The sequence below is a fragment of the Pseudophryne corroboree genome, chromosome 3 (genome assembly GCF_028390025.1).
Source record: "Pseudophryne corroboree isolate aPseCor3 chromosome 3, aPseCor3.hap2, whole genome shotgun sequence".
NCBI lineage: Eukaryota > Metazoa > Chordata > Amphibia > Anura > Myobatrachidae > Pseudophryne > Pseudophryne corroboree.
The window spans coordinates 432470618-432496219 of record NC_086446.1 but is presented as its reverse complement, the minus strand read 5'-3'; the positions used below and the strand labels follow the sequence as shown (position 1 = coordinate 432496219).

General features: G+C 47.2%; 1 protein-coding gene across 4 annotated transcripts in view; it reads right to left on the bottom strand.

Moving 5' to 3' along the window:
• Positions 1–25602, bottom strand: part of LOC135057867 (BPI fold-containing family C protein-like) — a 208610-nt gene that overhangs the window by 33207 nt on the left and 149801 nt on the right. For all 4 annotated transcript variants that reach the window (XM_063963594.1, XM_063963596.1, XM_063963598.1 and 1 more), the window contains exons 11-12: positions 22044–22211; positions 10324–10394 (exon numbers count right to left, since the gene is read on the bottom strand). In XM_063963594.1, coding sequence (XP_063819664.1) covers positions 10324–10394; positions 22044–22211 — 239 coding nt within the window. The remainder of the gene's footprint in view (positions 1–10323; positions 10395–22043; positions 22212–25602) is intronic.

Genomic DNA, 25602 nt, shown 5'->3' with positions numbered 1-25602 from the left:
TGGACATAAAGGATGCATACCTGCATGTTCCCATATATCCTCCTCATCAGGCGTACCTGAGATATGCGGTACAGGATTGTCATTACCAATTTCAGACGTTGCCGTTTGGGCTTTCCACGGCCCCGAGAATTTTCACCAAGGTAATGGCGGAAATGATGGTGCTCCTGCGCAAACAGGGTGTCACAATTATCCCGTACTTGGACGATCTCCTCATAAAAGCGAGATCACGGGAGAAGTTGCTGAACAGCGTCTCACTTTCACTGACTGTGTTACAGCGACACGGCTGGATTATCAATATTCCAAAGTCGCAGCTGAATCCTACAACTCGTCTGCCCTTCTTGGGCATGATTCTGGACACAGACCAGAAGAGGATTTTTCATCCGACAGAAAAAGCGCAGGAACTCATGACTCTAGTCATGAACCTGTTGAAGCCAAAACAAGTGTCAATACGTCATTGCACTCAAGTCCTGGGAAAAATGGTGGCGACATACGAAGCCATTCCCTACGGCAGATTCCATGCAAGGACATTCCAATTGGACCTATTGGACAAATGGTCCGGGTCACATCTGCAAATGCATCAGCGGATCACCCTGTCCCCCAGGGCCAGAGTATCTCTCCTGTGGTGGCTGAAAAGTGCTCACCTTCTAGAGGGCCGCAGGTTCGGCATTCAGGACTGGATCCTGGTGACCACGGACGCGAGCCTCCGAGGTTGGGGAGCAGTCACACAGGGAAGAAATTTTCAAGGCCTTTGGTCAAGTCAAGAGACTTGTCTTCACATCAACATCCTGGAACTAAGGGCCATATAGGAACCAAGGGCCTACGTCAAGCGGAGATCTTACTTCGCGATCAACCAGTTCTGATCCAGTCAGACAACATCACCGCAGTAGCTCATGTAAACCGCCAAGGCGGCACAAGGAGCAGGGTGGCAATGGCGGAAGCCACCAGAATTCTTCGCTGGGCGGAGAATCATGTAAGCTCTGTCAGCAGTGTTCATTCCGGGAGTGGACAACTGGGAAGCAGACTTCCTCAGCAGACACGACCTGCATCCGGGAGAGTGGGGACTTCATGAAGAAGTCTTCGCGCAGATTGCAAGTCGGTGGGGACTGCCCCCAAATAGACATGATGGCGTCCCGTCTCAACAAAAAGCTACAAAGGTATTGCGCCAGGTCAAGAGACCCTCAGTCGGTAGCTGTGGACGCCCTAGTGACACCGTAGGTGTTCCAGACGGTCTATGTGTTTCCTCCTCTTCCTCTCATACCCAAGATGTTGAGGATAATAAGAAAAAGAGGAGTGAGAACAATACTCATTGTTCCGGATTGGCCACGAAGGACCTGGTATCCGGATCTGCAGGAAATGCTCACAGAAGATCCGTGGCCTCTTCCTCTAAGGCAGGACCTGTTACAACAAGGTCCCTGTCTGTTCCAAGACTTACCGCGGCTGCGTTTGACGGCATGGCGGTTGAACGCCGGATCCTAGCGGAAAAAGGTATTCCGGATGAGGTTATTCCTACGTTAATAAAGGCGAGGAAGGACGTGACATCTAAACATTATCACCGAATATGGCGTAAATATGTTTCTTGGTGTGAGGCCAGGAATGCTCCTACGGAAGAATTCCATCTAGGCCGTTTTCTTCACTTCCTACAGACTGGAGTGAATTTGGGCCTAAAGTTAGGCTCCATTAAAGTTCAGATTTCGGCCTTATCCATTTTCTTTCAAAAGGAATTGGCCTCTTTACCTGAAGTACAGACTTTTGTGAAGGGAGTACTGCATATTCAACCTCCTTTTGTACCTCCGGTGGCGCCTTGGGATCTTAACGTGGTGTTAAGTTTCCTTAAGTCACATTGGTTTGAACCACTTAAATCAGTGGAGTTGAAATATCTTACTTGGAAGGTGTTCATGTTGTTAGCCTTGGCTTCGACTAGGCGAGTTTCGGAATTGGCGGCTTTATCACATAAAAGCCCCTATCTGGTTTTCCATATGGATAGAGCGGAATTGTGGACCCGTCCTCAATTCCTACCTAAGGTGGTCTCATCCTTTCATATGAACCAACCTATTGTCGTGCCTGTGGCTACACGTGACTTGGAGGATTCCGAGTCCCTGGATGTGGTCAGGGCTTTGAAAATTTACGTGGCCAGAACGGCTAGGATCAGAAAAACAGAAGCACTGTTTGTCATGTATGCAGCCAACAAGGTTGGCGGCCCTGCTTCAAAGCAGACTATTGCTCGCTGGATCTGTAACACGATTCAGCAGGCGCATTCTACGGCAGGACTGCCGTTACCGAAATCGGTTAAGGCCCATTCCACTAGGAAGGTGGGCTCGTCTTGGGCGGCTGCCCGAGGGGTCTCGGCACTACAGCTGTGCCGAGCTGCTACTTGGTCGGGGTCAAACACCTTTGCAAAGTTCTATAAGTTTGATACCCTGGCTGAGGAGGACCTCCTGTTTGCTCAATCGGTGCTGCATAGTCATCCGCACTCTCCCGCCCGTTTGGGAGCTTTGGTATAATCCCCATGGTCCTTACGGAGTCCCCAGCATCCTCTAGGACGTTAGAGAAAATAAGATATTCAACCTACCGGTAAATCTTTTTCTCGTAGTCCGTAGAGGATGCTGGGCGCCCGTCCCAAGTGCGGACTACTTCTGCAAGACTTGTATATAGTTATTGCTTACATAAGGGTTATGTTATAGTTTCATCGGTTTTGGACCGATGATACTGTATGTTGTTTTTTCATACTGTTAACTAGATAGTATATCACAAGTTATACGGTGTGATTGGTGTGGCTGGTGTGAATCTTGCCCTTGGATTAACTAAAATCCTTTCCTCGTACTGTCCATGTCCTCTGGGCACAGTTTCTCTAACTGAGGTCTGGAGGAGGGGCATAGAGGGAGGAGCCAGTGCACACCCAGAGTCAAAGTTTTTCTTAAAGTGCCCATGTCTCCTGCGGAGCCCGTCTATCCCCATGGTCCTTACGGAGTCCCCAGCATCCTCTACGGACTACGAGAAAAAGATTTACTGGTAGGTTTAAAATCTTATTATTACGCATATCATGCCCATAGTAATCAGGTTTAGCTGCGAAAAGGGTTAGATGCCCTCGTTACTCCGGGGGTAGCGAGCTGACATGATTATACCACGCCCATTAGCAGAAACAGAACGGGTGTGGAAGGGGGTGAAAAGAATTGAATACTGCCCAGAGTGTGCCACACTCATAATGCCTCCTATATTATTGTGGGATAGCAGAACTTTCTGCTGTGTGCTGTGTGTCTGGAGTAAGGCAATGCAGTCAGACTACCATGTACTCCAAGCCTAGCCCTGGTTGTTAAGGGTAGGACCTGAAGAGATGTCTGCTCCCCAGTGACACCTGTTCCTGGCCGCATTGTGGACATGATGTAATGACATTGTGATGCACATTTCACTTAAGCTTGTTCACGTGAACACGCATACTGTATGAGAAGCACACAAAGGGGGTAATTCCAAGTTGATCGCAGCACCAAATTTGTTAGCAGTTGGGCAAAACCATTTACACTGCGGGGTGGGCATATATAACATGTGCAGAGAGAGTTAGATTTGGGTGTGGTGTGTTCAATCTGCAATCTAATTTGCAGTGTAAAAATAAAGCAGCCAGTATTTACCCTGCACAGAAATAAAATAACCCACCCAAATCTAACTCTCTCTGCAAATGTTATACCTGCCTCCCCTGCAGTGCACATGGTTTTGCCCAACTGCTAAAAAATTTCCTGCTGCGATCAACTTGGAATTACCCCCATGGTTTTGCCCAACTGCTAACAAATTTGTTGCTGCGATCAACTTGGAATTACCCCCAATGACATTAGAAACCCCCAGATTAAAGTCAGAAATATGCGCGCCTCTGATAATTGTTAATACCCCAGGGCACCCAAGAATAGAATCATGACCTCGCGATCAAGTAATATGAGTAGCAATGACACCAGTCAATTTTCTGAGTATTTGTTATTCTAAATAATTTCTGTAATTTAAGTTTAGGAGCCAGAGCACATTGACCATACATTTAGCCATCCAGCAGTAATTACATAAATATCATCTAGTTGGATGCAAGTATATAATTTGTTAGTCTAGGAATGTACAGGTATATGTACAGTATGTCTTTCAATAGAAACACCAAATGCTGATTGAGGCTGAGAAAGACACTACTCTATGGGGGTCATTCCGAGTTGATCACTAGCTGCCGTTGTTCGCAGCGCAGCGATCAGGCTAAAAATCGGCATTTCTGCACATGCGTATGCACCGCAATGCGCACGCACGACGTACAGGTACAAAGCCTGTTGTGGTTGTGCACAGGTTCTAGCAAAGTTTTCAGTCGCACTGACGGCCGCAAGAAGATTGACAGGAAGAGTGCGTTTCTGGGTGTCAACTGACCGTTTTCAGGGAGTGTTTGCAAAAACGCAGGCATATCTGAAATAGCGCAGGCGTGGCTGGGCGTTCGCTGGGCGTGTGTGTGACGTCAAATCCAGACATGAATAGGCTGAAGTGATCGCAAGCGCTGAGTAAGTTCTGAGCTACTCAGAAACTGCACAAACTGTTTTTGCAGAGCTCGGCTGCACATGCGTTCGCACTTCTGCTAAGCCAAAATACACTCCCCAGTGGGCGGCGGCATAGCGTTTGCACGGCTGCTAAAACTAGCTAGCGAGCGATCAACTCGGAATGACCCCCTATATTGGATGGCTACATATGATCAGCTATAGCATACTTAGGTATAAGAGCATTGGATGTATACTAAAGACTGAATAGCCCTAATTAACTGTTTCACTGAATCACAAGGTAGAGCTATGTGACATATGTTGCACAATATCGATTATCACTATTCTTGATTTTTAATATCAATAACTACTGTGCCACATACACCTATATCAATATTAGAGGTTACCTTTGCTAAAATATTATTGTGAAGGTTATACTTACCAAAGCTGTCAATATGAATTCCATGAACAATTATTTTCTGGCAATTAAATAAGCATTTTACAATTGATGTTTGGTAATTAAGGTGATAAATTATACAACTTGAACACTTCAGCACTGTGTGGTGTCAATACACATAGGGGGTCATTCCGAGTTGTTCGCTCGCTAGCAGCTTTTAGCAGCCGTGCAAACGCTATGCCGCCTCCCACTGGGAGTGTATTTTAGCTTAGCAGAAGTGCGAACGAAAGGATCGCAGAGCGACTACAAAGTTTTTTTGTGCAGTTTCAGAGTAGCTCAAAACCTACTCAGCCAGGGGCGTTTTAAGAGAGGAGGAGGTTCGAGTGCAACCTCCTCCGTTCGGGCCCCTTACTCTCTGCCGGCAGCGCTGAGAGTCCGAGCACTAGAGCGCTCAGACTCTACTGCGCATGCGCAGATTTCCGTGAAAATGGCGCGGCGGCTATTTTCTGTGATATTTCTCTACTGCGCATGCCCAGCAGCCATTTTCACGGAGTTTTAACACCGCCGTGGACGTCGCCACGGGACTCCGGAGGGGTGAGTATTCAGAAAATGGGTGCAGCGTGTGGGGTGGGGGCCCCCTCTGGACTCAGGGGCCGGTGTGCACCGCACACACTGCACCCATTATAGAAACGCCAGTGTACTCAGCGCTTGCGATCACTACAGACCATTCAGTTCCTGATTTGACGTCACAAACACGCCCTGTGTTCGCTCAGCCACGCCTGCATTTTTCCCGGCACGCCTGCATTTTTTCGGACACTCCCTGAAAACGGTCAGTTGACACCCAGAAACGCCCACTTCATGTCAATCACTCTGCGGCAGCCAGTGAAAAACATCGCTAGACCCTGTGTGAAACTACATCGTTCGTTGTAATAGTACGTCGCACATGCGCATTGCGCCGCATATGCATGTGCAGAAGTGCAATTTTTTTGCCTCATCGCATCACAGTGAACGAATGCAGCTAGCGATCAACTCGGAATGACGACCATAGTGTTCACTGCATGCTGGACTTCCAAACACACCTCTCTGATTATACAGAACTGTTGGGGGCAGTGGCAGTGGCGGAACTAGCGAGCGGTGGGCCCAGGTGCAACAAAATGCTTTGGGCCCCCCATCCCATCCAAGTCCACCCCCTCACTCCTGGAGAGGATCTGGTGAGGGGGACCTGCTCAGGGCCAGAGAAATGGATACCTAGCAACATTGCCGTAACTAGACATTTTAGCACTGTGTGCAAGAAACGGCATCGGAGCCCCACCCCTGCATGCAAAAATACATAGTGGCGTGGCTTCATGGGGAAGGGGTGTGGCCACAAAATAATAACAATTCATAAAACGGTGCACAGTAGTCTCCATTATTCAAATTACGCCGCACAGTAGCATCACTACACCAGGTAGAGACCCTTTTACACCTTACGGCGGACAGATTCCTCTTTTTACACATTACAACAGACAGTGTCCCCTTTTTACACATTACAGAAGACAGCGTCCCCCTTTTTACACATAACGGCAGACAGCGTGCCCTTTTTACACATAGCGGCAGACAGCATGCACTTTTTACACATAACGGCAGACAGCGTCCCCTTTTTACACATAACGGCAGACAGCGTGCCCTTGTTACACATAGCGGCAGACAGCGTACACTTTTTACACATAACGGCAGACAGCGTGCCCTTTTTACACATAGCGGCAGACAGCGTACACTTTTTACACATAACGGCAGACAGCGTGCCCTTTTTACACATAACGGCAGACAGCCTCCCCTTTTTACACATTACGGCAGTGTGCCCTTGTTACACATCACGGCAGACAGATTCCCCCTTTTTACACATTGCGTCAGGCAGATCCCCCCTTTTTACACATTGCGGCAAGCAGATTCCCCCTTTTTACACATTGCGGCAGGCAGATTCCCCCTTTTTACACATTACGTCAGGCAGATTCCCCCTTTTTACACATTGCGGCAAGCAGATTCCCCCTTTTTACACATTGCGGCAGGCAGATTCCCCCTTTTTACACATTGCGGCAAGCAGATTCCCCCTTTTTACACATTGCGGCAGGTAGTCCCCCATTTTTACACATTGCGGCAGGCAGTCCCCCATTTTTACACATTGCGGCAGGCAGTCCCCCATTTTCACACATTTCGGCAGGCAGATTCCCCCATTTTTACACATTGCGGCAGGCAGTCCCCCTTTTTGTAGAAAGAAAGAAAGAAAGAAAGAAAGAAAGAAAGAAAGAAAGAAAGAAAGAAAGAAAGAAAGAAAGAAAGAAAGAAGAATTATACTTACCCTCTCCGCTGGCTCAGGCTCCTCGGTGCAGCTTCTGGTCACGATTCCCAGGCAGGAGAGAAGGAGGAGGAGGGAGGTGGAGGAGGGAGCCGCAGCAGCGCTGTGTTATTGGTGGAGGCGCTGCTGCTGCTGCCCCTCTGCTTCACTATAGGCTGTTCTCGGAAGACAGCCTATAGTGAAGCAGAGGGACAGCAGCAGCAGCGCCTCAACCAGTAGTAAAGCGCTGCGGCGGCTCCCTCCTCCACCTCCCTCCTCCTCCTCCTTCTCCCCCGTACCGCTCCTCTCCTCTCTGTCCGGGCCCCTGGACAGTGGCGGGCCACAGTGAAACGCACTGGTTGCACTGGTGGTAGTTCCGCCTCTGGGCAGTGGGCAAAGGGGGAGGGGGAACCTGCCTGTTTCACTTGTCCTAAGCCCCACAGTGGGGGGCATCAAATTAGATGTGGTAAAACATCGAATGCTAAAAACTTCTGTTTTTTGCACTTTGTCCCGATGTTTCACTAATATTTTTTTACAGGCTATCCAATTAGATCACCTGTAAAAAAAAATTTAATTTTCTCACGAAAACACACAGGTTCAGTGAAACCTGCATGTTTTTGCCGGGTGTGGTTCATCAAATCGACAGTATCTAGGTCGACAATGTTTAGGTCGACCACTATAGGTCGACAGTCACTAGGTCGACATGGATGGAAGGTCGACAGGGTTTCTAGGTCGACATGTGCTAGGTCGACAGGTCTAAAGGTCGACATGAGGTTTAATTTTTTTTTTTGTGTCGTTTTCTTCGTAGAGTGACCGGGATCCCCAATTAGTGCACCGTGTCCCCTCGCATGGCTTGCTTCGCTCGCCATGCTTCGGGCATGGTGCCTTCGCTCCGCTACCGCTTCGCTCGGCATAGATTACCGTTCCAATCGTAGTCCACGTGGATCGTTAAGTATGAAAAAATTCAAAAAAAGAAAAAAAAGTGAAAAACTCATGTCGACCTTTAGACCTGTCGACCTAGCACACGTCGACCTAGAAACCCTATCGACCTTCCATCCATGTCGACCTAGTGACTGTCGACCTATAGTGGTCGACCTAAACATTGTCGACCTAGACAGTGTCGACCTTCAGACCGGATCCCGTTTTTGCCAGCCACAGTCCCATTTTGGCATGAAAACGGGTCTGCTTTTGGGGATTTCGTTTCGCCTAAAACAAAATCCCTGATATGCTGCGTCTCGTGCCTGCTTATCAGGACTAACTGGCTAGCCACTGGTGACACAATTACCCACGGTCAATGACCGCGGGTAATTGGATACTGCCCAATATTTGATTGCAGCCCTTGTAGCTATCATGGGCCCTCATTACGAGATGATCGTAGCTGTACTTGTCCGCCCCGCATGTCAGTGGCGATGCCTTTGCACTTCCAGAGTAGCTCCCGACCAGCGCAGCTCCCGGGCCCACAGCTGCTGCGTATGACATCATGAAGCCGCTGCGGGCCACTCCCCGCACGGTCCGGCCATGCCTGCGTTGGCCGGACAACTCCCACGAAACGGCGGCCAAACGCCGCTGTTCCACCCCTTCCCGCCCAGCGACCACCTCTGCTTGTCAATCAGGCAGAGGCGATCGCAGAATAATAGAGCCCAGGGGTGGAATCAGGCGCTTTTGGGTGAGTTTTTCTAATGCAGCTGCTAAATGTAGATGTTAGTCAAATCTACTGATCACACTAGAGAAACAAAAAATACTAACAGTAGCAGCGCTAAATAAAACTAAAATGGATGGATGAGTGAATAAGAGTTAAAAATATTTAATAATGATTTAAAAACATATTAAGAGAACAGCTCCCATGATCACCAATTATAAGATCTACACCCTCCCCTCCTTAGTTAGGAATGGGAAACAAGCAATATAGGGAGTTTTTGCCACACATTCGCCTGGACAGGTAATACACACGTTCACCGCAGGAGGTAAATTCCAAGAATTAGCAACCGAACCTTGGCAGGGGTTCTGCAAGTCCTCACCAGTCACACGGTGCCTTTGAATGGAAGTGAAAGTCCTGTCCTGATAAGAATTGCAACATCCCAAAAACGTTCTTGTGGTTTCCTTAGTCCAAAATGTGGAGGGGAGTGAAATGGCAAATATGGTGATCCAAATGAAGCAGCAGGTCACAGCAGGTCACACCAACACGTTTCGCTGCTCTAAGGCAGCTTTTTCAAAGTCTTCAACGTGCTGGCCGGGAGCTACTCGTCGCTCCCCGGCCCGCAGCAGCTGCGTATGACGTCACACAGCCGCTGCCGGCCACCCTCCGCACGGTCCAGCCAAGCCTGCGTTGGCCCGACTGCGCCCACGAAACGGTGGCCAAGCGCCGTTGTTCCACCCCCCTCCCGCACAGCGACCGCAGCCAAGCGAAAGGGTACCCACTGCGCATGCACTGGCGCTCTGATTGACAGGCAGAGGCGATCGCAGCCCCGCTACGGCCTTCTGGCATGCGCCGGCGCACTATGGTGCTGGTGCATGCGCAGTGGGTACCCGTTCGCTCGGCTGTGATAAAAAGCAGCGAGCGAATGGGTCAGAATGACCCCCATGGTCCTTTTAGATACAGAAGATCTATTTAGTGCTGCAACCTAAGAAATGACAGAAGGTACAGGAATGCAGTTCCACTGTGTTTCTAATAGGTTGGAGTGATCCAAAGCTCTGGAACCAGAGGTTGTCAGTGAAAGGCCGGTTCCAGCAACACTGGGTCTAATTTAGACCTGATCGTAGATGTGCTAAATTTAGCACATCTACGATCAGTCACACAGACATGCGGGGTGATGCCCAGCACAGGGCTAGTCCGCCCCGCATGTCAGGCACGACCCCCTGCACAAGTACAAAAGCATTGCACAGCGGCGATGCTTTTGTACTTGAAGAGTAAATCACAACCAGCGCAGCTCCTGCGCACTGGCAGGCGCTAATCGTTGCTGAGAGGGTTGCAGCGGCTGCGTGTGACGTCAGCGCATGCGCAGTTCAGATCTGATCGGCTGCTGTGCAAAAAAGCCTGAATTAGGCCCTCTGAGTAGATGGGATAATATTATTAACTAGATATTTGGTGAAGCCTGTTACTTAATATCAATCATATTCAGTATTACCTTTCAATATTAAATGAAATTGTCAAGTTCTGGTTTAAGAGGTGTATTGCATCGGCAACAAGAGTTGTTCCCTGCAATGAAAAAAATATCTGTCACTTGATATACACTGGTGTAGCTGTAATTTATAGGTGTTTTATTATGGACATATTTAAATGCTCTTTGGTTGCTATTTAGAGCATTAGAAAAGCCATTTTTCATCATATGTATGGAGTTGCTTCATTTTTTAAAATGATTTATTTATTTATAATTTTTAAATGCAGTAAAAGTAACAGAGCAAAGCAAAAAACAAAGAACAATTGGGTAATTGAGCCACACATGTAAGACATTAAGAGAAACGATGGGGGCTATTCAGAGTTGTTAGCAACTGGGCAAAACCATTCTGCACTGCAGGTGAGGCAGATGTAACATGTGCAGAGAGATTTATACAGTATTTGGGTTGGGTGTGTTTAAACTGAAATCTAAATTGCAGTGTAAAAATAAAGCAGCCAGTATATACTCTGCACAGAAACAATATAACCCACCCAAATCTAACTCTCTCTGCACATGTTACTTTGCTAAATACTTTGTTGATACACCTTTGGCAGCAATTACAGCCTCAAGTCTTTTTGAATATGATGTCACAAGTTGGTACACCTATCTTTGGGCAGTTTCGCCCATTACTCTTTGCAGCACCTCTCAAGCTCCATCAGGTTGGATGGGAAGCGGCGTTGCACAGCCATTTTAAGATCTCTCCAAAGATGTTCAATCAAATTCAAGTCTGGGCTTTGGTTGGGCCACTCAAGGACATTCACAGAGTTGTCCTGAAGCCACGCCTTTGTTATCTTGGCTGTGTGTTTAGGGTCGTTGTCCTACTGAAAGATGAACATCGCCCCAGTCTTAGGTCAAGAGCGCTCTGGAGCAGGTTTTCATTCAGGATGTCTCTGTACATTGCTGCATTCATCTTTCCCACTATCCTGACTAGTCTCCCAGGTCCTGCTGCTGAAAAATATCCCCACATGCAACCACCATGCTTTACTGTAGGGATGGTATTAGCCTGGTGATGAGTGGTGCCTGGTTTCCTCAAAACATGACACCTGGCATTCACGCCAAAGAGTTTAATCTTTGTCTCATCAGACCAGAGAATTTTGTTTCTCATGGTCTGAGAGTCCTTCAGTAGCATTTTGTCAAACTCCAGGCGCACTGCCATGTGCTTTTTCTTAAGGAGTAGCTTCCGTCTGGCCAATCTACCATACATGCCTGATTGGTGGATTGCTGCAGAGATGGTTGTCCTTATGGAAGGTTCTCATCTCTCCACAGAGGAATGCTGTAGCTCTCACAGAGTGACCATCGGGTTCTTGGTCACCTCCCTGACTAGGGCCCTTCTCCCCCGATCGCTCAGTTTAGATGGCCGGCCAGCTCTAGTAAGAGTCCCGGTGGTTCCAAACTTCTACCATTTATGGATGATGGAGGCCACTGTGCTCATTGGTACCTTCAAAGTAACAGATATTTTACTGTACCCTTCCCCAGATTTGTGCCTCGACACAATCCTGTCTCGGATGTCTACAGACAATTCCTTTGACTTCATGCTTGTTTTGTGCTCAGACATGCACTGTCAAGTTTGGGACCTTATATAGACAGGTGTGTGCCTTTCCAAATCATGTCCAATCAACTGACATTACCACAGGTGGACTCCAATGAAGCTGTAGGAACATCTGAAGGATGATCAGTGGAAACAGGATTTTGAGCTTCATGGCAAAGGCTGTGAATACTTACGCACATGTGATCTCTTCGTTTTTTCTTTTTAATAAATTTGCTAAAATCTTGAAACAACTTTTTTCACGTTGTCATTATGGGGTAATGTGTATAGAATTTTGAGGAAAAAAAAATATTCTATTTTGGATAAAGGCGGTAACATAACAAAAAGTGAAGCGCTGTAAATACTTTCCGGATGCACTGTATATTAACATTTATATTGCACAAAAGAAAAATCCAAACTTGGAATATATACAATAACTGAAAAGAATGGACTCAATTACTTTCAATTATAAATTAAACACTAATGCTCAGCAGCACTACAAAGAGGGACATATGTCCCCCTCAGCAGCTGATCCGGACCCTGTCGGGTGGCTCCAACAAGCCCGCTCCTGAGTAATCAGTTCCCAAAAAAACGATCTTGGCAGCCCTGGATACAGGATCGACGGAACCTCATGTATAATTTTCCAGTCTGTAATTTTTTATTTGTAACTTACAGTACTTGATAGAATGAAAGGTTGTGTGACTTTGACAACCAGAGGTATAGTAGACAAAGCTTTCTCTTTTATCAGTGCCATTTATTACTTTATTCTACCTGCCTATTGGGAACAATTACAAATATGGTACAAGTGGTTATTTCCTAGGATGCAGATCTCTTGATTGCCCATAAATGTTCTGCAGTCCTCAGACAGACTTTCGTAAGGAGAAGCATGCAATCAGTGATCTTTGGCCAAATTTTAATTATGAAATCTGGATCTCCAGAGTGTCTACACAAAAAATACTTTTTTTTAAATAATGTTTATTTCTCTTACGTCCTAGAGAATACTGGTGTCCAGTTAGTACCATGTGGTATAGACGGGTCCACTAGGAGCCATGGGCACTTTAAGAATTTGATAGTGTGGGCTGGCTCCTCCCTCTATGCCCCTCCTACCAGACTCAGTTTAGAAAATGTGCCCGGAGGAGCCGGTCACGCTGAAGGAAGCTCCTGAAGAGTTTTCTGCATTTACTTTCTATGTTTGTTATTTTCAGCCCCTGCCTGCTTCATGGGACTTAGGGGGGGGGGGGGGGGGGGTACGGCCCAACCTCTTGAAGGGTTAATGGTCCCGTTCCCCGCTAACAGGACACTGAGCTCCTGAGGGAGCTATTCGCAAGCCCCACCATGGCGAGCGTACATTCCCGCAGCATGCCACCACCCCTAACAGAGCCAGAAGAATGAAGAGTGGGGAGTACTGAACCGGCGTCCCGGGTAGTGAGGCGCCGGCCATTATGGCGGCATGAGGGTACGGAGATGCATGACTTCTACACGGGGCAGAATGCGTCTCCGGACACAGTTCACAACTGCGTCCCTGTACACTGTACACAGTACCCATACTGGCACAACAGCCTTAAAACGGTTATCTCCATTTTAAGCACCAGATTCCTCAGCCAGTATAAAAAAAAGCGGGAAGACCGCGCACCATTGAAGGGGCGGGGCTTCACTATGAGAGGATCCAGCAGCTCACCAGCGCCATTTTCCCTCTGCAGTGGACACAGACGCTGACAGGACAGGGAAGTGCAGCTCCTCCAGTGTGACTCCAGATTACCTCAGCGGTACCAGGGGGTCATAGCAAGGGGGGAACAACTACTAGTGCACTAAGTCCCATATCAGGGTACTTAGTCTGAGACCTGGCTAAGCTTCGCATTAGCGATAAGGGCATGGTGGGGGCTGGCTCCAAACAACCTCCCTGAATGGATCTTTGTGGGTTAATTGTGCTTAACCTTTCGTGTGTGTGTGTGTGTGTGTGTGTGTGTGTGTGTGTGTGTGTGTGCTCTGTCACATTTACATTATGTCAGGCAAAGAGTGTGTCTCTTGTACCGCAGAGTGTTCCTCTTCACCTGAGGGCTGACTACTGGGTACTCAGGGTTCACAGACTAGCGAAGCTGAACCGGAATGAGTTAATTCTCTTAAGGGAATGATCTCACCTCTTTCTACAAAATTGTCCCTCAATGAGAAAGAGACGCAATACTTAAAACAGACTGTGAGTTTTTGAACAGAGACTCAATCCCCAAAACAGCGTCTCAATTCCCTCCGATTTGTCTGCAAAAGCGATCTCTGGCCCATATCCTGCAGTCTGTCTCTGACGCTGACAGGTCAGACATGGAGGAGGGGGAGGAGGACCCAGAGGGGAAGAGGGGGGGGGGGGGGGCGGAATCTTATTTTAATGTAAAAAAGAAGTCCTCAGTTACTTTTCCTGTGTGAAAGGAATTGAATACCCTGTTTGAAGAACCATGGGTTAATCCTGATAAGAAGTTTCAGATCTCTATAAGGTTACTCTCATCTTTTCCTTTTCCTCTGGAGGATAGGAAAAAATGGGAAAAATCCACCGATAGTGGACGCATCAGTCTCTAGGATGTCACGTAAAATTGTAATGCCTGTTCCTGGTGCAGCCTCCCTGAAAGACACGGCTGATCATAAAATTGAGACTACAACCATTCATTGTACACAGCTGCTGGGGTGGCCCAAAGACCCACTATTGCATGTGCGTGGATCTCTAAAGCCATTGCTAAATGGTCAGGTAACCTAATTGAGGGGTTAGATTCCTTATCTAGGGGGGATGTTTTCTTACTCCTGCAGCATATACAGGACTCTGTGAACTTTATGGTGGAAGCCATAAAGGAAATAGGTGTGCTTAATGCATGCACCACCGCTACGGCAGTGTCGGCATGCAGGGGCTTGTGGCTACGCAAGTGGACTGCTGACGTGGACTCCAGGAAAGGTGTGGAAGGCCTACCATTCACAGGAGAGGCCTTGATTGGAGATGTATTAGACAAATGGATCTCCACAGCTACTGCGGGTAAGTCTACGTATCTTCATTCCGCAGCCCCCCCCCCCCCTACCAAGAAGACTTATTCAGCATCTAAGTTACAGTCCTTTCGAACGGCCAAGTTCAAGGTCAAATCCAGAGGTACTTCTACGTCCTCCAGCGGCGCAAGAGGTAAACCACGCAAACCAGCAACAGCAGATGCTTAGGAACAGAACTCAGGCTCTGCTTTCTCAAAGACTTCAGAATGACGGTGGAACGCAATGCCTGGAAGGCTATCAGGTGGGAGCCCGACTACAATTCTTCAGTCAGATCTGGTCAAATTCGTGCCGGGATCCCTGGGTCAGAGATCTTATTTCCTAGGGCTACAGACTGGAGTTCCAAAAGCTCCCACCTCACAGATTCTTCAAATCAGGCTTGCCAGTTTCACCAGAGTATAACTTTACAGCATGCCATCCAAAAACTGGTACAGACTAAGGTCATTGTTCCAGTTCCACCTCATCTACTAAAAAGGGGTACTATTCCAACTTGTTCGTAGTACTGAAGCCAGACAGTTCGGCAAGACCAATTCTGAACCTCAAGTCTTTGAACCCGTACTTACAAGTGTTCAAATTCAAGATGGAGTCTCTGAGAGTGGTGATCTCAGGTCTGGAGGAGGGGGAATTCCTAGTGTCTCTGGATATCAAGGATGCGTACCTTCATATTCCGATCTGGCCACCTCATCAGGCTTATCTCAGGTTTGCACTGCAGGACTGTCACTACCAGTTCCAGGCCCTGCCATTTGGTCTCTCCACGGCACCAAGGGTGTTCACCAAGTTGATGGCAGAGATGATGTTTGTACTCCGCAAGCAGGGAGTGAACATAATTCTGTACCTGGACGATCTCCTGATAAAAGCACCGTCCAGGGACAGGTTGCAGGACAGCATTGCTCTCTCAACCAAACTCCTATAGGATCACGGGTGGATTCTGAACCTTCTGAAATCTCACCTAGAGCCAACACGGAGGCTCCCATTCCTGGGAATGATACTGGACACGGAGTCAGAAAAGGTGTTCCTTCCGTTGGAAAAGGCATTGGTAATCCAGTCGATGGTTCGGGATGTCCTGAAGCCAACCCAGGTGTCAGTGTATCTGTGCATTCGCCTTCTGGGGAAAATGGTGGCCTCTTAAGAGGCACTTCAATACGGAAGGTTTCACGCAAGACCCTTCCAGCTCGATCTGTTGGACAAATGGTCCGGATCACATCTTCACATGCACCAGAGGATCCGTCTGTTGTCAAAGGCCAGGATCTCCCTTCTGTGGTGGCTAAAGTCTTCTCACCTCGTTGCAGGACAGAGGTTCGGAATTCAGAACTGGATTCTGTTAACTGCAGAAGCAAGCCTCAGAGGTTGGGGAGCAGTCACTCAGGGGGTTTCAGTTTCAGGGAAGATTGTCCAGTCAAGAAGTCATCCTTCCAATCAACATTCTGGAACTCAGGGCCATATACAACGCCCTTCTGCAGGCCTCACATCGTCTTCAAGATCGGGCAATACAGGTCCAGTTGGACAATGTGACGGCAGTAACGCACATAAACCGACAGGGCGGAATGAAAAGCAGAGCAGCAATGTCAGAGGTGTCAAGAATTCTCCTCTAGGCAGAAAGAAACGCTGTGGCATTGTCAGCGGTCTTCATTTCGGGAGTAGGCTTTTCTCAGCAGACATGACCTGCACCCAGGGGAGTGGGGCCTTCACCCGGATGTGTTCAGGTGCTTGACAAGTCAATAGGGATGCCCACAGATCGACATGATGGCCTCTTGTCTCAACAAGAAGCTCAGGCGGTATTGTTCCAGGTCGAGAGACCCACAGGCAGTGGCGAAAGATGCCCTGACAACTCCATGGGTCTATCAGATGATGTACGTGTTTCCTCCACTTCCTCTGATCCCAAGAATTCTAAAATGAATAAAAAGGGAAAAGGTTCAAGCAATACTCATTGCTCCGGACTGGCCAAGAAGGGCCTGGTATGCGGACCTTCTGGTGATGCTCCTCGAAGATCCGTGGCCTCTACCTCTTTTGCGAGGATCTTCTGCAACAGGGCCCGTCTACCAGGACTTACCATGACTACGTTTGATGGCATAAAAGTTGAACGGCTGATTCTAGCCAGGAGAGGGATCCCTAACAAGGTTATCCAGACTATGATCCAAGCCAGGAAGGGGGTAACATCTAAGCATTACCATCATATTTGGAAGTAATATGTCTCTTGGTGTGAGAGCAGAACTTTTTCTGCAGTGGATTTTCATCTGGGGCATTTCCTGCTTTTTCTGCAGGCAGGCGTGGATGTGGGCCTGCGCCTGGGCTCCATAAAAGTCCAGATTTCAGCCTTGTCCATTTTCTTTCAGAAACAGTTGGCTTCTCTCCCTGAGGTCCAGACGTTTTTGAAAAGTGTTCTGCACATCTAACCTCCCTTTGTGCCTCCTACGGCACCTTGGGATCTCAATGTGGTGCTGCAGTTCCACCAATCGGACTGGTTTGAGCCTTTACAGGAGGTGGACCTAAAATATCTTACATGGAAGACCGTCACACTGTTGGCCTTGGCTTCAGCAAGACGTGTGTCGGAGCTGGGGGCTTTGTCTCACTAAAGTCCCTATTTAATTTTCCATGAGGATAGAGCTGAACTCAGAACATCAACCCACCTATTGTCGTTCTGGTTGTCACCGACACCTCTGCTACTTCAAAGTCTTTGGATGTTGTGAGGGCTTTGAAGGTGTATGTGAACAGAACAGCTCGTCACAGAAAGACGGACTCGCTGTTTGTTCTGTATGATCCCAATAAGATTGAGTGTCTGGCTTCAAAGCAGACAATTGCATGCTGGATCAGGCTTACTATCCAGCATGCTTATTCCACGGCAAGTCTGACGTGTCCAAAATCTGTACAGGCCCACTCTACTAGGTCGGTGGGTTCTTCCTGGGCGGCTGCCCAGGGGGGCCTCGGCTTTACAGCTCTGCTCAGCAGCTACTTGGTCAGGTTCGAACACGTTTGCTAAGTTCTACAAGTTTGATACTTTGGCCTCTGAGGACCTTCACTTTGGTCAATCAGTTCTGCAGGAACCTCAGCACTCTCCCACCCGGTTTGGGAGCTTTGGTACATCCCCATGGTACTAAATGGACCACAGTATCCTCTAGGACGTAAAAGAAAATAGGATTTTAATTACCTACTGGTAAATCCTTTTCTCTTAGTCCGTAGAGGATACTGGGCGCTCGCCCAGTGCTTTATTCTTCCTGCACTGTTACTTGGTTAAGTAATGTTCGTTCAGCCGTTGCTGTTTCTGTTTTCAAGTTTGGTTAGCTTGGCTTTCCTCTTGTTTGTGTGTGCTGGTTCGGAATCTCACCACTATCCTTAGCTATCCTTTTCTCGAAGTATCTCCGTCTCCTCGGGCACAGTTTCCTAGACTGAGCCTGGTAGGAGGGTCATAGAGAGAGGAGCCAGCCCACACTATCAAATTCTTAAAGTGCCCATGGCTCTTAGTGGACCCGTCTATACCCCATGGTACTAAATGGCCCCAGTATCCTCTACGGACTACGAGAAAAGGTTTACAGGTAGGTAATTAAAATCCTATGTTTCCCATTATTCACCAACATTAACAGTGAAAGCTGATATAGTTTCCTATAACTAATTAACCTTATTTGGAACCTACAAAGAAGTACAGTATAACTTAGATATTAGGGCCTGAATAAATGTCAGGACACATGAGTATCCACAGTTGTGGTCAGTTCATTAACTGGAAGCCAAAGAGTCCTTTTTGTGGCAGTGGTGGGCAGTGGTGGGCATGATATATGGAGATGTATAGGCACACTTGCCTACTTTACAGTCCCCTCCTCCGGGAGGAGGCAGCGTTGTAGGTGCATGGGGGCGTGGCCAGCAGCAGGATGGGCGGTCTGGGGGCTTGGCCGATAGGGACGTGGACAGTCCAGGGGGCGTGGCATTAGGATCGCGTCATTGTGGCTTCGCCCCCACTATGCAGTGCCGAGAAAAGAGGCGCTGTATAGCGGGGGCGGAGCTACGTTGATGCAGTTCAGCGTGAATCGTGTCATCGGACCCCCTCGGACCGCCCACTTGATCTCTTCTGCGGGCGCCAAGGAGGGTCGTGGAGGGACTGCAGTTAAAGCGGGAGGCTTGCCCACCTTTCCGGTTTTCATGAGCCTCTCGGCCATTCCGGGAGGGTAGGCAAGTATGTGTATAGGGCACTTAGGGGGAGATGTACTGATCAGTGAAAAGAGTGAAGAAATGAGCCAGTGGAGAAGTTGCCCATGGCAAACAATCAGCTTTGAAGTAACATTTATAATTTGCATACTGTAAATGTATAAAGGGCAGCTAATTGGTTGCTATGAGCAACTTCCCCACTGGCTCAGTGTTCCACTTTTATCACTACTTAGTGCAGTACATCCAGTCTTTCCACATTAAAATGCTCCTAATAAAGTAAACAACAGACCATCACGCTGGGTTAATAATAATGTTAAATCAAAATGTCTGTTTATGAAAGACTGAAAAGTAGGTTAGGTTGTAGAGTCTGTGTATTCCTTGTGTGTAACAACAGTGACATCTGCTGGTAATGCAACATATAAATCAATCTGTTAAAAATGAAAGATATTTTAATTGCAAGCTATGAAAGTGTAGAGTAAAGTCAGTTAGTCACCTCACTTGTGATGTATGGAGAAATATAACACATCAGGGGGTATATTTACTAAAATTCGTGTTTGCGCCGATTTGATGGGAGTTTAATCTCGAATTTTATCGGACGTATTTTACTGCAACTTTTTGAACTCATTTTCGGGAATTTACTAAGCTGCCGAGTTTTTCTCACCAATGTCGATGTGATTCGTATTGTCGGGCAGTGTTTTACGGGAGTGATTAGTAAAACACTGCCCAACATCACACAATGAAGCCCGGCCGGATCAGTGAGATCCGTGCAGGGCTTCATTGTGTATGGTATTTAAAGTGTTAAAGTGAATAAAAAAATTTGCGTGGGGCCCCCCCTTCTAAGCATAACCAGCCTTGGGCTCTTTGAGCCGGTCGTGGTTGAAAAAATATAGGGGAAAAAATGCGTAGGGTCCCCCCATATTTATACAACCAGCACCGGGCTCTGCGTCCGGTCCTGGTTAAAAAAATATGGGGGGAAAAAGATGTAGGGGTCCCCCGTATTTTTTAAACCAGCACCGGGCTCCACTAGCCAGAGAGATAATGCCACAGCCGGGGGACACTTTTATATAGGTCCCTGCAGCCGTGGCATTACCCTCCCAACTAGTCACCCCTGGCCGGAGTTCCCTGGAGGATTTGGAACCCCTTAAATCAAGGAGTCCCCCCCAGGCACCCAAGGGCCAGGGGTGAAGCCCGAGGCTGTCCTCGGCACCCCTGGGCGGTGGGTGCAGGGCTGATAGTCTTTGATTGTGTAAAAAGAGGAAATTGTTTTTTGGCATAGAACTACAAGTCCCAGCAAGCCTCCCCCACAAGCTGGAACTTGGAGAACCACAAGTACCAGCATGTGGGGAAATAACGGGCCTGCTGGTACCTGTAGTTCTACAACAACAAAAAATACCCCCCCCCCAAAAAACAGAAGACACACACCGTGAAAGTAAAATTTTATTCAGACACACTTACACACTCACATACTTACCTACATCCAATGCTGAAAATCACGTCCACTTGTCCATGTAGAATCCACGGGGTACCTGTAAAAATAAAATTATACTTACAACCAATCCAGTGAAGATCTGTCCTCTTCTTTCACAAAGTAATCCAGGGACTTGAATAAAATAACAACCCGAGAACCCGATCCATGCACCTAAAGGGGTTCCATGTTTACACTGAAGGTCCCTCCAGCCAATCAGGGAGCGCCACGTCATGGCGCTCTCCTGATTGGCTGTGCGCTCCTAGCCTGTCAATCAGGAGGAGCACACTGGCTAGAATGGAGCTTAGCGTATCTCCATTCTACCCAATGATGGGAACTTTGCGGTCTGCAGTAAACCGCAAAGTTTATTGGGGTCACCCACAAGAGTGACCCCAATTAACTTTGCAGTTTACCGCAGACCGCAAAGTTCCCACCATTGGGTTGAATGGAGCTGTGCTAAGCTCCATTCATCCAGGCACTGTATTTCCATGTATGCTTATTGCTGTTGAAGAATTACTTCAGAAGTTGAATTCAAATCAGATAAAACTTGGAATTCCTTCATTGTAAGATTGTATAGATGCCATTTGTATATTATATGTACACAATAAAAAATACAAATTGATTTTTAATAAAGTTGTTTTTTATGTTACTTATAAATTAATGTGATGAACAGTACTAGAGATTAGCGCCATCAGATCTGTATATATATATCTATATATATATATATATATATATATATATATATATATATATATCTATATATATATATATATATGTGTATTCCTAGATTTGGGATGCAACATGGAATGTGACCATATTGTTTAAAAATCACAGTGGCTTCGTACTCACCATGATAACTAATAATAAATAATGGCGTTTTTGGTTCATGAAATGATCAATGCATTTAAGCTTGCAGCCCCCAACAACAGACCCCACTTTACTGCAAGACCCTACTCTATTGCTCAAAGTTATAACCATGGAATTAGCTATCACATTAGTGTTGAACTTTATGTATGCCATATAATATTTTAAAGATGTGCATATATTGTGCTCCATCAAGGGTGTGCGGATACCCTGGGTTAAAATGAATCAGCAGGTGATACCAGAGCTTGATCTAAAATCTGCCCTGCCTGTAAGTCTTGAGAAAGTTCCCATTGTTAGGGAATGAAACGCGTTGACACCTATATCCTGAGCATAATCCCAGCAGCCACTGGTCAACGGATACTAGGGCTCAGGCTGAGGCGGAACTCTCCCCCACTCTGGTGATTAAATGTATTCCATCTAAGAAGCAGTTGTATTTGAATATATAGCATGGGCACAGTCATCCCCTATTAAGGCAACTAATTACAAACTGAAACATAATTACTAATTTGGAGCTTACTTCCTAATAAGTTCCAAAAGTTTATTCAGCTTGACACGCTGATGCGGGGGTGGCGTTGCGTGGGAGATGATGTCAGAAATGGGGACGGCAACCAGTTTCCAGTTCACCAACAGAATAATAACGTGAGATAGTCTGAGCTTTAGCAATGTCACATAAAACATAACACTTACCACGGGGACAGAAAATACTTCTTTTGTGATAAGATTTGGCAGGACAACCAAAGCTTGAAGTTCTCCTTCTATGTCCATAGTTAGCTGGGATGTCAGATGCACCACGGGAGGCTTGGTGGCTCTTACAGTAAGTATCATAGCCTCAGACACTGGATAATAGTTATTCATCTTCAGGATAAACACAGTTATGTTTGATTGTATCAAATATTATAGCCAATTTAATAATCATTGATTTGAATGTGTTTGTAGTGGGTTTCCTAGCAGGATAATATGATGAATGTGTTGGATTTTACACAATACACACAAAATACATGTACTTTAAATGTGACTGTTTTGTCTAGGTAGCCAATGTGACATCATAAACTACCACAATAATTCCCATAATTCATGGTCAAAGTAGCTGGCCAGCAGTAAAGGACAAACAAGTTCCTAACACTCTGGAGTCTCATGTAATATTGCTGGAATCACCGTTTCTCCATGGATGTGACAATCAGCCATCAACCATGATTTTGCCATTGATGGCAGGGTAGCAGTGATTCCCCCCCCCCCCCCCATTGGCGCATTACTCACTACACATAGCACCCTCTTCCTTGATTGGCCACCACAGTCACTTGTACCACAGCAAGAATGCCAATGATGGTTCAAACCATGGTTTCATCAATTGAAAGCACCATTGGCAGCATTGATGGAGGCCATCGATGGTGAACCCTTCAATGGTCATCCTTTTTCACAATTTTAATTAATTACTTTGTACTTAGTAACTAAGGGCCTGATTCATAGGTGGAAGCAATGTTGATGTTGGCGCAGTGAGTGATTATTTGCTTCTGAGTATGGGTGAAAACTGCAAAAAAAAACCTATGGCGCATGCATTACATAGAGTGTATGCAGAGAACCTCTGTTGAAAATAGTCACTTACAATAGAGTTGCAGTGCACAGCATTGGGCATTCCTGGGCAGTGACTGGAAGGTAACCTGATGTGTAAAAATAAGGCAGTCTCATGGACATTTTATGGGAGTATCAAGCAGGGTTGGATTAAGAGAGGAGGGGCGTGTGTGATGGCTCTGGACCTGATTCAGCATAGAACGCTGCGGCAGCGCTCGCATGCTGATGCCCTGTGAAGTTTGCTCACACGCAGAAGCCACACTGCGCATGCGCACACTGTGAGATGTGGCGGCATCTCACATCTGCAAATGCCTCTGACTGATTGACAGGCAGAGGCATTCGCGGGGTAGGAGGGGGCATCATGGCGGCATTTAAGGGACATCACAGCGGCATGGGCGGGAGGCATGATCCGGACACACCTGTGTATGAGAGGCGGGCCATGGTGGCTGCGCGATGTCACACGCAGTCGCTGTGACCCGAAACATGGTGGGTAGCCGTCTGCCTTTGCGGGGTGGACTTCCCCTGTGCTGGGCATAGAAGTGCAATTTATCGCACATCTATGATCCATGCTGAATTAGGCCCTCTGTGAGGACCCCATCCTCTCTGGCACATGGGAACATATCTATAGCACATGCGCAAATTACTGGGAAAGTGCCCACCGTGCCATATTCCCTGTGATTTATGTCTGCAGTGCCAGTCGCTGAAGGTCTCTGAAGAGGTAAGTATAATTATATGGGTGCAGCCTGTGTGGTGTTGGTCCCCCACACCTTGCACCCACCACATACAATACGCCAATGGTGTCAAGGCATACTGGCTGACTTTCGGCACTACAGGGTTGTGTGGCATTTGCATAGGTGGGCAGTGTGAGGGAGTGAAAGTGCGATTGCATCACCGCGGCCCAGGTTATCAGCATTATAAAGCGGGAGCTGGGCTATGATGCCTGCAGGAGGGTATGGGCAACTGTGGGCAGCCAGGAGAGTATGCTAGTATGTGTAAGGGCCACAGAGGCCATGTTTAGTCAAATTTGAGAAGGAAACACTGAGCAGCCCATAACCTGTCACAAGTGTCAATGGGGCCCAAATGGTGAAGTGTTCAAAACCACTGTTGCAATTGCACAATCCACGGACCCTGAAAGTGGTCAACTCGGCCCTTGCGCTCTCTGTTGCGTGCTGGTACACAGGGATAGACTGAGATTAGCATTTGCATATTTTTACAATCACTGTTGAGACGGTGGTTGCCATTGCAAATGCATTACTGTTCTCCTCTGAATCAGGCCCTTAGTTAGAGACTATCCATACATACTGAGTGCCTGATTCTGAGTTGGATGCTATGCCGATATTCATGCAAATGATCGCTTTTTCATCTGTGTATGCATCTATGTCACTAAAAAGTCTCACAGGGCATGTATCCCATGTGTCACTCACGGTCCAGAGGGAGACTGTGCAGGGGAGCCAGCTCTTACCTGTCCGGTCCTTTCATTATCTGCGGTTGTTGGAAGCCGTATTCCTGGTGGAGTAATTTCTCAACGGACTCTTCCTATTTCAGTTGGTATCTGTGCTCTTCATAAAGAGCAATTGGAACTTTTAGTTATACCCAAGGCGTCACATGAAAGTGCTGGGTTACGCTTGGTTTAGTAGGCATAAACCGCATATCGATTGGCACTCCATGCAAATCTTATCCTGGGGGAAGACTTGTTTGACCTCTTGTTTGCCGTGTATCAAACCACTCAATAAAACCCTTGTCACATCATCCCCGCAGATTCCGCCTCAGTACGCTTCCTTCTCTGACATCTTCAGTAAACAGGGAGCAGATATCTTGCCACCCCATAGGAAATTGGACTGTCCTATATACCTCGAACCAGGGAAAGATCCACCCAGAGGTCGGACCTACCCTTTATCAATTCCTGAAACTAAGGCTATGTCCGAATATATCCGAGAAAACTTGGCCAAGGGGTACATTCGGTCATCTACCTCACCAGATGGAGCTGGGTTCTTCTTTGTCCAGAAAAAAGATGGGGGGGTTAAGACTTTGTATAGATTACTGGGGCCTGAATAACATCACAGTAAAAAATCGTTACCCTCTACTTCTCATTTCCAAATTATTTGATCGAGTCAAGGGAGCGACCATCTTCTTCAAACTAGACCTAAGAGGAGCCTACAATCTGATTAGGATACGAGCAGGCGACGAATGGAAGACCGCGTTCAATACCAGAGACGGTCATTTTGAATATCTCGTCATGCCATTTGGTCTGAGTAACGCCCCTGCCGTATTCCAAAATTTTGTCATCAAAATTTTCCGAGACCTTCTATATCAATCTGTCGTGGTCTATCTGGACAACATCTTAATCTTTTCCCCAGACCTTGGAACACATCGCCGACACGTTCTAGAGGTAGTACGTAGAGTGCGGGAGAACCATCTGTATTGCAAGCTAGAGAAATGCATCATCGAGCAGGTTTCAGTTCCCTTTCTAGGGTATATCATTTCGGGGTCCGGATTACAAATGGATCCGGAGAAAGTACAAGCCATATTGAATTGGTCAAGACCTTCCTCTCTTAAAGTGGTGAAGCGTATTCTAGGGTTCTCTAACTACTATCGGAAATGTATTAGAGGATTCTCCGCCTTGATAGCCCCCATCACCGCTCTTACTCGAAAAGTAGCAGACCCGTCTCATTGGTCC